A 12,417-nucleotide genomic window follows, 5' to 3' on the forward strand; every position below is an offset into this window, starting at 1 on the left:
TGTGTCCTTTTCTAACGCATGCTTTACATTCGCGAACGACTTTCGCGAAGCAGTTGTGCGTTGGCCTTTACTTTCTCCCACTTCAATGTCGTCTGCTCCGACAGTGACGTAGCGAGTGATGGTAACCTCAGGTCCCAAAGAAATCGTGAAATTAGAAGCATTTTAACAAAAATAACTTCTTAATTTTTCCTACTTGGCAGCAATATAGCAAAAATCCAATTATACTCAGGCAAGTTTGCAAAACAATAATATTTCCAGAGAGAATCGGTAAAAAGTAGAAAATTGACTCCATCTCAGGGCCGTAGTTAGGTAAATAGATTGTTGAGCTTTCGGCGACCCGCATGGTGATTAAAGTGATAATAATAAAATAAATTTTCAATCTAAATTGTACAACGTTACAACTCTCCCGGATTTAGGAATGGTCTGAAAGGACTTCTTGCCTCCGGCAAGTCAATATACCCGGGGATCATCTCTGAAAACTCAACAACTCGGAAATGCAAAAATCCAATCTTTAACTTAATTATCTTAAGTCCAGTTAAATCTTAAAAAAATTAATCATTCAAACAAACCAGATTCTTTAATATTAAGTTCAATAAAAATACAAAAATTAGAAATATAATGTACTTTAATAAATACAACCATTGGTAGTACAAAATAATTGACATTGTCTACTTATTATATTAATAATACTAAATGAGATCAATATAAAACGTGGTCTTAAACAAAATAATACTATAAAGTAATAATAATTAACTCAATGTTAGACTAGACCAAAAAATAATACAATCACAACCAAACTTGTCATCTTTGGGCTTATACCTATTAACTCATTTCAATATAATATAGACATTTTAATGTTAAACTAAACAAAAATTTCACTTGTATGTCATTAATAAACTATGTAAGGTTTAATAAATCAAATAATTATGTGTGATTCATGTTTTGTCGGTTTATTTCGCAATTGCGACAATCGACAGTTTTAACATCTGGTTCTCCGCATTCGCGACAAAATTCTTTCAACGGAAAAGGCCATTCTTCATAACCGTGACGTCGGTTACCACAATTCCAACAACCGTGGCGACTTTGTCTACGAAGCCAAATAATAGTTTCCGGATCTATTTCGTGTGGAACTTCAACCGTAATTCGCAATAGGGATGGGATGGGCGAGCGATCCTGTCGATAATATTCATTGTTCGAGTGAGAACGATTTGAATCGGTACTATCGCGTCTCTTGGGTGAAGGTTATTGTTTATTAAGTTTATTGGTCTTAGGGGGTGATTTTTGTGATTTGGAATGCTAGCAAGTTGAATCTGAACAAGAAGGTTCAGCTGGGTGTGGCTTTGATTTTTTATTTCTAACAAAATTTTCTTTTAATATGGGTGCATCGTCAGAGTTGTATCGTTTGGGTGAGCGACAAGTTCGTCGAAAATCAGATGACTCGGAATTCGGAAAGGTGTCTGAGGTGTTGGTTCCAAAAGTGTTTGTCGAATTTGTGCGAACTTTTGGAATAGTACCTGTATTTAATTGTGACCTGGTTTGGACAACAGGAGGAGAGTTATCGGAACCGGGTGAAGTAAGATCAATAAAGGGAAGATTGAGAATAGAACCGCTAGCAGGAGGGCTTGGTTGTAACTGTATGTCAGCACATGGGGATGTCTGAGTGGAGGAAGACGAAGCAATGGGTCTGTGATCAGTCTGTGAGGAAACATCGTGTAACTGAGGGGGTATAGGACGCTCAACTAAATTAAATTTTAATTTAAACTCATTTAATAACGCTTCATCAGACATTACGTCAGTTACTAAACTGGTTCCTTGTGCGAGACTAGCTTCTTTTTCCGCGTTAATAGCCTCAACAACAGCGATTTCCAGTCCCGGACAAAGTTTACTCCACTCTTTGATAACTTTAGCGAAAGGTTTGAGATATCCCCAACCTGGATGACGTAACTGCATAACGTAACTCCTCGGGGGTCAGATCCTTATCGTCTAAGTCTAAGTCTAAGCGTGAGCTCTATGGGACTGCTCAGCCAAAATTGCATTTCTTTCCGTACTCTCATCTAGTTTCTCCTTCAGGGAATGAACGTGGTCTAAAAATTGTTGTTGCAAGTCCTCTTTCGAATCTTCCGGTAACATCTTTGGTAACCCAATTTATTGTCTATGACCAAAGGGAATAATGTATTATAGGTAACCTTAAACAAAAAAAGGAATCATTAAAAATGTGACACATTAGCAACTGTAACCCTAAAATAGTAGTAATCAGTTTTAAGAGTTAAATGTAGTTTATTAGAGGAGGAATCTATCAATTATCTTCGTTATCAGGGTGGAGGAACGGTTTAAGATCTTGTACGTGGTATTTTCCAATTTTTTTTTGAGATAAGTTGGACAATTCGTATACTGTGGGGGATAAGATTTTGGTTATTTTATAAGGGCCAATGTAACGGGGATTAAGTTTGGCAGCTACATTTTTCAATTTAGAGGAAAGAGTTCTATTCTTCATTAAGACAAGATCATTCAATTGGAATTTTAATTGACGGTGACGCAAATTATAATAATGTTATTGTTTTTGAAAGGCTTGATCTAGATTCCTGACCACCCAATCTTTCAAAATTTGAAGTTTACTCATTCGCTCTTTCCATTCTATAGGATCTGTAGCGTTGATTTCAGGGTCACCTTCTATGACCTTGCGCAGGGAATTAATTGGTTTTGGGTCTCTTCCCAAATTGAGAAATGCTTGTGAGGTTTTTAAGGACGAGTAGTGGGCGGTATTATAACCGAATTGAAACTCAGACAAGTGTGAATCCCAGGTACGGTGATCATCGTTTATGTAAGACACGATCATAGTTTTTTAAACTCTATTCACTCGCTCCACAGGATTCGCTTGCGGATGATATGGGGGTGTAGTCGAGTGATGTATACCATATTCGAGAGTGAACGACCTGATTGTATTATTGACAAACTCGGCCCCATTATCGGTAACCAAGACTTGTGGCGTTCCCCAGCGATTCAAAACTAGGCTTTGAAATGATTTTTTAACTAAATTACCATTGGCCGATCTTAAAGGAGCAATTTCTATCCATTTTGTAAATGCATCTTGGAGTACTAATATATATTGGAAAGCCAAATTAACTTTTGGGGAATGGTCCCATTATATCAGCACAGACAATAACCCAAGGTTCTTCAACAGTTCAGTAACCTAAGAATCCAAGGAGAAGTCGTTGATCGACTTTGCACCTAAGACAAGTATCACATCTTTTGATATAATTGATTATATCCTGATAGCATCCGGGCCAAAAATAATCTCGGGAAAGTTTCTTAAAAGTCTTTTCTATTCCCAGGTGTCCTGATTGAGAATCGTTGTGAGTTTCACATAATATTTGGTTACGTTCTTCGTCACTTGGTACTAATTTCCACTTATTTAAATCATCAATTATGGGAGATAAAACTGTATCGGGACGATAGTGATAGAGTTTCTTATCTAGTAGTCGCCAAGTCGGATACCTATCGGGGAATTCTGTAACTGCTAGGAATCTTCTAACATACCAAGAAGTTGGGGAAGGGGGTGATTCACAAAGAAAGAGATTCTCGTCTGAAGAGAAGGATTCATCTGGTAATTCCGCGGAAGGTATTCTCGATAGGGCATCAGGGACACGGTGGTTAGCACCCTTTCTGTGAAGTATCTCGAAACGATAACCTAAAAGGGAGAGAGACCAGCGAGCGAGACGACCTGTTGGGTTTTTTAACCTATCTAACCAGAGTAGACTGCTATGGTCTGTTATGACCTTAAATTCATATCCCTATAGGTAAGCACGAAATTTGTTTATCGACCAGACGACAGTCAGACATTCTCTTTCTGTAGTAGAGTAGTTGCGTTCAGCCATAGTCAAAGAGCGACTTGCATATGCAATTACGTGCTCCACATTATCGATGTTTTGGGTCAAAACAGCGCCTATTCCTACATCACTAGCGTCAGTCTGTAAGACGAATGTTTTATTGAAATTGGGCCTAGACAGGACGGGAGCATCAGCGATCATAGATCTTAATCTCTCAAATGCTGATTGCTGGTCATTTGTCCACGACCAAGTTTGTTTTTTACCTAAAAGTTTATTTAAAGGGGTCGCGATAGTTGAATAATTTGAGATAAACCTTCGGTACCATGATGCCATGCCCAGGAAACGTTGCAACTCTTTAACATTACGGAATACAGGATAATTAACAACTGGCGCTATTTTGTCAGGGTCAACAGACAATCCCTTTTCATCAGCAATAAATCCCAAATATTTAACTTGAGAGGTACAAAACTCACATTTAGAATTATTGATGACGAGTCCTGCTTCCTTAATTATATCCAATATTTCCTTTAGTCGTTCTAAATGTTCTTCAAAGGTGGCCGTAACAAGAATTATGTCCTCCAGATACACAAAACAGTAAGGTTCCATTTTAGGTCTTATCAAACCATCCAAAAGCCTCTGGAAAGTGGCCGGGGCGTAAGTTAGGCCAAAAGGCATTCGTTTAAACTGAAATAATCCTTTGACAGGTATCGAAAATGCAGAGTATTGCCTACTATCGGGGTGCAGGGGAATTTGAAGGAAACCTTTGTGTAGATCTATTTTGGAAATATAATGGCCTGAACTCAGTTTATTCAAAATATTATTCATTAAGGGGAGGGGATAGGCATCTTTTACGGTGACCGCGTTTAGTTTACGAAATCAAGACAGAATCTGTAAGTCATATAGGGTTTACGAATCATGACGATAGGATTTGACCAGGAACTGTTGGAAGGTTCAACAATTTCATCCTTTATCATTTGTTCCAATTCAGCCATGATCGCCTCCATAACTGTAGGGGATACCATATAACATCTTTGTTTGATTGGGGGGTGATCTTTAACATTTATCACATGCTCTACTTTATTGGTTAGTCCGGGCTTAGTAGGAGCTTCTGGGAGATTTTTTGACAAGAAATCGGCCAAACGATCCGCCTGTAACGAAGTGAGCTCCTAATGGAGCTCACTTCGTTACAGGCATCCGGAATTTCCTCGTTAGATTCTAAATCGAAAACTTCATCAGGACGACTACTAAAAAACCAATTTCTGTCTCCGAAATTTATGCTAATGCCGAAGGATTTTAGAAAATCTAACCCGACCAATAGGTCTACCGGCAAAGAATCAAGAACTTTGGCTGAAATGATCTCGTGATGATGTTCTAGATTGATCGGTAACAATATTTCCCGTAAAATAATGGTCACATTTCCATTAGCGAACTGAACTTTGCTATCAACAGAACGTGATTCCAGATTATGTTTTTTCACGAGTTCGAGACCCAAAGGACCTATAAATGTGCGAGTTGCACCACTGTCCACGAGAGCTTTAAAGGAATGACCTAATATCTTAATAGTCATATACATTAAAGATTGTCGCTTAGAGATATTTGAGAGAGGGTATCGTATAACCGACAAGTGAACGGTATTCGGAGGTTTATTGTTAACATTTCTTCGATAATGTTCTCTACGGTTCTTTTTTGGATTCTTTGTTTCGCAAATGATAGGAGTTTAGAAAATTGTTAGAGAAGGAAAGGTTTCGTCGTTGGAGTTCGTTAAAGGGTCTAGGGAAACAGAGGGGGCCGTATAGCAAGTAGAAAGAGAATCTTCAAGTGATGAGTCTGTCAAGGGAAGGTCTTGACCATCTTTAATAACAAAATCCTCATTACCCACAATTCTAGGAAGCTTCTTTCTTGCAATATAATACTTGCCTAATTCATAAAAAATTGATATATCTAAATTTTTTGGAATATAAAGTCCACTAGATCCTGTTAATTTAGTATTTAACTTTAAGCATTCAATTTCTACAAAATTAGGGTTATCCTTTTTACTAAGGATATTTGCTGGAGAATTTTCGGACACTTCTATCACTGCAGGAATCGGATTTGTCCGGTCTAACGATTCCTGGTTTCGTTTCCTGCACATCGGGGACAATTAGTACGAACTACTCCTTTATTACCACATTTGTAGCAAAAAATTGTTTTGGGTTCGGGGCAAATATTAAAGCGGTGACCGGGACGATCGCAATTCCAACAGACCACTGGAGAATTAGGGTCAACTTGAGGTTCTGTTGGTAACGTTTTGGTAACACTAGGTTGGGAAGCTGTTTTATCTTTATCAAGGGATTGAGCAGCAGGTAAATTAACTTGTGGTTTATTCGGTTTACTTTGGGAATATTTTGAAGATTTATTACGTGAAGGAACTCTAGTCATTTCTTTAGACAACAATAATTGATCGTCAGAATCTTCTTCCGATTCCTCATAATCTAAATGCAGCATATTGAGAGCTTCTTTACGCTTACTTTGGGAACTTCTTGGAGGTTCGTGGTAGGCAAGATCTGGAAGTAATGATCTTTCAGGACGAGGTGGGGGGCGATATGATCTTGAGATATTGAAAGATTTCTCTGTAGCTATTGCAGCTCGCTCTAACTGGGTAAAACTTATAATACTAGATCGAGGGATAGAGATAACTAAACGGGGAAGCATGTTGCGATGAGCATAGCTGATCTCATCTTGCTCGGATAACCTTGGACTAACTCTATTAAACATGACCATCATGTTGGTCAAGTAATCTGCCATAGGTTCGCGGTCTCCCTGTGTGCGTCTATTAATTTCCTGTTTTAATTCAAATTGGAAATCCGAATCACAGAATCGCTCTCGACAAGCTATAGCAAATTGATGATACGTACGCCAACTATGTTTATGAGCCTCGAACCATCGAGCAGCAACTCCGGTGAGAAAAAAAGGAAGCAATCGCAATAACTCATGATCTTCTATTGGAATCATTGCCCTACCATTGTGAATCTTCATATCTAATTTTGTTTGGATAACGTATTTCTGAAATAGGTGGATAATTTACTCTCGAATCAGTCGGGGGTAATCGATGTAAAGTCGCGTGTTATTTGGAGGTTCGAAGTGAAGATGGTGTTGGTCTTGATTGATAATTTACTTGGACGTTATTTAGAGGTTCGAAATGATAAGATGGTGTTGGTCTTGATTGATAATTTACTGGGACGTTATTTAGAGGTTCGAACTGATAAGATGATGACGGTCTTAATTGATAATTTCCTGGGAAGTTATTTAGAGGTTCTAAATGATAACATGGAGACGGTCTTGGCTGATAATTTGCAGGAACGTTATTATAAAAGGGTCGCTGTTGTGCACTAAGAGCGAAATATTCACGAGTAAAGGTAATCTGAGGTGGACGCATTTCTTCATCGAATCGTATATTATGGGGAATCAGTTAAACCTTTTGTCTAAGATCACTCATTTCAAAAGGATCTCTCCTTGCAATCGGCGAATCTTGTATACGTTGTTGTATACTGGACACGTCGCCTTCAATATATCCACTATCGTGGAAAAATTGGCGAGAATGATTAGTAGGGTCTTCGACAGTAGTTTGTGAGCTTGTTGCTTTAACCTGTTCATTAGTAGGAGGGTGTTGGGATGTTTTTGGAATATTTCCAGTACGACTACTAACGATTGTTGTTTGTTGAGAAGGAGAAAGCGAAATTAGATTTGTGTTATTGTTATCTTGTTGGCTTGAAGGCAAAGCACAAGCCGTGGGGGCTTGTTGCTGCGTAGGCTCACTAGTGGCATGCGGCTTTAAGGTCTGGGTTGAATGGCCGAGACCTTTTTCGATTTCCGGGCCTAAAATGGTATTACGTACAATGTAATCCTCTCCGCGTTGTAGTATTTCGTATTTACGCAATCGTTCGCGTAGCACAGTCTTTGTACCGGCATCTGAAAGTCTACGTTTTCCTAACTCCAACAGCAAACACTCGCAATTTAATTTATAAATCCATTCGTCCTTGGAATCAGCCATTGTTGAATTATTTGAATTACAAATGAGTAATAATTGTTTATTCTTTTAATTTAATTTAATTTTAGAGGGGTTTTTCTTTTTAAATTATTTTATTTAATTCAATAAACCTATTATCAATTTAATAAAGGGCGTATTATATTACCGTTAGTACGAAGTACTAAAACTAGATTATAATGTTTTTTTTTTAATTTATTTTAATTTTCTCAAGTCAAAATTCTATGAAAAAAACTAATATTATCCTTTTATGAGATAACAATTCTGGGTAACCAAATGATTTGTTTTGGGATGATAAAGATAAGATTACAATGTTCCCATTATTGAATTTATTTTGATTTTCTTAAATCAAAATTCTATGAAAGAAACTAATATTATCCTTTTATGAGATAATAATTCTGGGTAACCTAATGATTTGTTTTGGGATAATAGAGATAAGATAAGGTGAAATATATTTCTAGGGGAAATACCAAGCTTGTGTTTTGAAATATAATGTGTTCAAAAATAAATTCCAACAAGTCAAATACTTGTACCACAAAAGGTCAATTCAAAAAAAAGGTGATATGTTTTTCAGAAACGGTATGCTTCCGAGAATAATCTGTTTTGTTTTGTACAAAGGAGATAAACCGAAACGATATGCTTTGAGCAAAGAGAGAGTTTAGGAGTAAGAGGTTTTCTATTTCTTTGTTCTCTTATTCTTTTTTGCTTTGGCGTTAGCATCACGTTGGGCGCCAATTTGTGACGAGAATTTTGTTTAATTATAATTTTCCTCAAACAAAATCAACAAATTGGCCAAAGACTTACATTCTCGTCCAACTTCGGAATCGAGAGTTCTATTAGTAAATTTTACTTAGGGCGCCAGTCTTTCAGGGACAATAAAATACCAAAAAAAATTTTAAAAAATAAATAAAAATTTTAGAACTCGATGATTTACCGGGACAATTAATACAATGAATAGCAAAAAGAGGAAAAGGTTCAGAATTCTCAATAAATAGGATTAGCTTGTTTCATTAAAAATATATTATTTATTTTTACCAAAATTCGGGAATTGACAATTTATAAAGGAGAATGGTAACCAATTACAAATTATATAACGAATTCAGAGTAAATACAAAATAAAGGGAAAAGGTAACCTCAAAATAATTGATTTTTACTCTCTCTCTCAGCTCAAACAATCGGAAATTACAATTAACTCAACTGAACTTTAAACTTTAGTAACAAATTTGTCAAATGGTAACCAGCGATAGAGTAGGGATTCCCCTACTCTATCGCTGGTTACCATTTGACAAATTTAAATGAAAGGAAAACCTTACCGCAACACGAGACCACCAGGCTATATCCGGAGAATTTACTTTGAAATTGACCAAACAATATTAACCACGGGGCACAAGGTCACCAGGCTAAACCACTGTCAACCGATATTGTTTGTCTTTAATAAAGAAAGAAAAGATAAATTAATTAACCCCACTAAATCACTAGGTAACCTCGAAATTAAACAAAATAATTGTCGGAGAATGATCCCCAGATAATCAAAGAAACTACTCAGAGGCAACAGTCCTACCTTAAGTACCGCACAGATCAATTGTCGTTGTGTTCGTTCGAAATATTTCACACACTAAGAAAAACTGTTTTCACACGTCCACACCATGCGAGTCGTCAGGAGAAAGTGTCGATCTTGCAATGGATTCTTGGTCGTCCGCTTACTTTCTCCCACTTCAATGTCGTCTGCTCCGACAGTGACGTAGCGAGTGATGGTAACCTCAGGTCCCAAAGAAATCGTGAAATTAGAAGCATTTTAACAAAAATAACTTCTTAATTTTTCCTTCTTGTCAGCAATATAGCAAAAATCCAATTGGATTTTTAAATTCGAAACTTAACGCGGTTAACTTCCCAGAACCTCTAAATGACCTCCGATTGTTATTTTCCAGTGTCAACTTAATTGACTTTCTCCCCGTAAATTTCCTGAGAAATAACAAGGGAACATTTACAATAATATATCCAGAGAGAATCGGTAAAAAGTAGAAAATTGACTCCATCTCAGGGCCGTAGTTAGGTAAATAGGATCCTTGGCACTTATTAAATTTGTAAAAGGTTGCTTGGGCGGCAAATTCAAAAATCCTTAGGCTCCTTTGGTATTCATCCACAGTCGACAACAAAGAGGAACATCCTTAGTTAAAAGTAATGACGAATTTCCGTGCGACAGGAACTCCAACGCAGTTCATTAGCGGTGAAATACAAACAAAGTTTACAAAAATTAATAAAGAAAAGAAAAATCAATATTTTATTAACCTATTGTTGAGCTTTCGGCGACCCGCATGGTGATAAAGTGATAATAATAAAATAAATTTTCAATCTAAATTGTACAACGTTACAGCTTATTTTCATGATTTTCAAATGTAACTAACTGTCCTAGAGAAAAATAAAAATTTACAATTCTTAGACAATATCTAATTGATTACTAATTAGATACACTGGAAAAAAATTCGCTTTGAAATCGAATACTTTTAGAGATAATTTTATTGAATTTAAACTTTTTCGTTTCGTTCAATATATATATATATATATATATATATATTATCTTTAATTGTATCTAACAATTAATATCTTTAATATTTTCTAATACTTAAAAAAGTGACCATTTTTGAGATCTCATATATACTTTCGATGCTTATTTCACAATAAATATTAAAAATATTATTGAGTAAAAAATTTTATAATAAATTGTAATTAACAAAAAACAAGGATGCAAATAAAAACATATTCATTTACACTTGAATTTTGGTAAACATACAAGTGAAGTTTGTAAAATTCTCACAGACACTATAACCCAGATAGCACCGTATTTTGCAGGAAGTTAACGGGATGTTAACCATGTTAAATTCGAAACTTAACGCGGTTAAGTTCCCGTTAACTTCCCAGAACCTCTAAATGACCTCCGATTGTTATTTTCCGGTGTTAACTTAATTGACGTTCTCCTCGTAAATTTCCTGAGAAATTACAAGGGAAAATTTATACAATTTCAACGTGTAAGTGTACAAAAAAATTATTTTGTAGTTTTCTCTAAACCTATATTCGTAAAGAATTATAAGGAAATTTTCCCTAAAATAAATGTTAACTAACATAGTTTATACTTATATTTAAAAAATATGAAAAAAGTCATTTCTTGAGTTTCGAATCTCGTATTTTACCATTTACCTCACCATTTTTCAAGAACCTAACAAATACGAAAATATGTTTGAAAATAAATTTGGGGGTACCGGGGATCGAACACGGGTTCGACGAACGCAAACGCAATAACCTAACCAACTGAGCTAAACTACCAATCGTTAAGAGAAAAAAAATCTTGCCCTTAACTTACAAGTACTTTTATTGGTTTAAAAAAAGGCGGGTAAATTCAAATTGCTTTTTTATTTCAAATCATGCATTTACTTTAAATTTTATGAACTTTCTTTATTTCTATGTTTGTGTATATTTTTGTATACATTAATTTTAATCTCTGAAGATAAATGCATAAGATAAAATATATTTTTAACAATTTTTGTTAATTAATCATAGAATGAAATTGATTAAAAATAATTATCAACTTGAATGTAAAATATTTTTTATTAAATAAATTAACTTTCGAGATCCACTGGAGCAATCCTGTTAATAAGATTAATTCTAAATTTGTTTGAATTCAATCATTTTTTCCAAATTTCGAGGAAGAATTAATTATTCAAAAATACAATTATATTTCAAAATAATTTTTAAAAGAAAATTAATTAAAATAGAAAATTTTACAATACTTTTAATTGTTTCAATTGCAATAATTTTCAGAAATACAATTATTTTTAAAAAAATTTTTATTTAATTTTTTCAAGAAACAATTTTTTCCGAATTTCTAAATTAAATTATTCAAAATTTAAATACTTTTTGCTAAAAAAATTTAAAAACTTATTCTTATTTACTTTTACACAGGAATTAGAATTTAAAATAATTACAATGAAAAATTTGTTGAAAATTTTATAAAAATTGCAAATGTAATTTCTTCAAAATTTAATTATTTATTTAGAATTTTTGAATAAAATTATTTAAAACTTTAAAGATTTCTAAAGAAAAATAGTGTTTAATTAATAATTGTTTGAAATAAAGCTTTATATATTTTTATACTTTTGCTTCCTTTAACTTTTCAAAAAATTTAATTTAAACATCATTTTAAATTTAATTAATTCCTACGATTTCTGTTATAACTCTTTAAACAGGGTTGCCACAAATATTTAATTTTATTTTTCCCTGACTTTTCCTTGATTTCCAGACAAAATTTACACTTTTTCCCTGACCCTAAAGAATATTCTGATTCACTCTAAAAATTATTAGATAATCAAGAAAAAATGTTCTATTACATTTATTTACAAATTTCTTTAATTGTAAAATTATTCAAAAACATCAATAACTTCCTTTTTAAATAAATATTTAATCATTATTATTTTTCTGCAGGAATTAAAATTCTTCAAAACATTCAAATTCAAACCTTTTTGAAATTGAAGAACTTATAAGAATGTTTTGTAATAATTTAAATTACCATAA

General features: G+C 34.3%; 2 protein-coding genes across 6 annotated transcripts in view; one reads left to right on the forward strand and one right to left on the reverse strand.

Annotated features, from left to right (window-relative positions):
- LOC122500710 (sorting nexin-17) overlaps positions 1-12,417 on the forward strand; it is a 379,406-nt gene that overhangs the window by 234,391 nt on the left and 132,598 nt on the right. The gene's annotated exons all lie outside the window — the stretch shown is intronic.
- LOC122500711 overlaps positions 819-12,417 on the reverse strand; it is a 60,373-nt gene continuing 48,774 nt past the window's right edge. Inside the window, exon 2 of the mRNA XM_043609778.1 lies at positions 819-2,186. Coding sequence (XP_043465713.1) covers positions 1,297-1,950 — 654 coding nt within the window. The 5' untranslated portion in view covers positions 1,951-2,186 and the 3' untranslated portion in view covers positions 819-1,296. The remainder of the gene's footprint in view (positions 2,187-12,417) is intronic.

This window comes from Leptopilina heterotoma, unplaced genomic scaffold, assembly GCF_015476425.1.
Source record: "Leptopilina heterotoma isolate Lh14 unplaced genomic scaffold, ASM1547642v1 Lhet_190, whole genome shotgun sequence".
Lineage (NCBI taxonomy): Eukaryota > Metazoa > Arthropoda > Insecta > Hymenoptera > Figitidae > Leptopilina > Leptopilina heterotoma.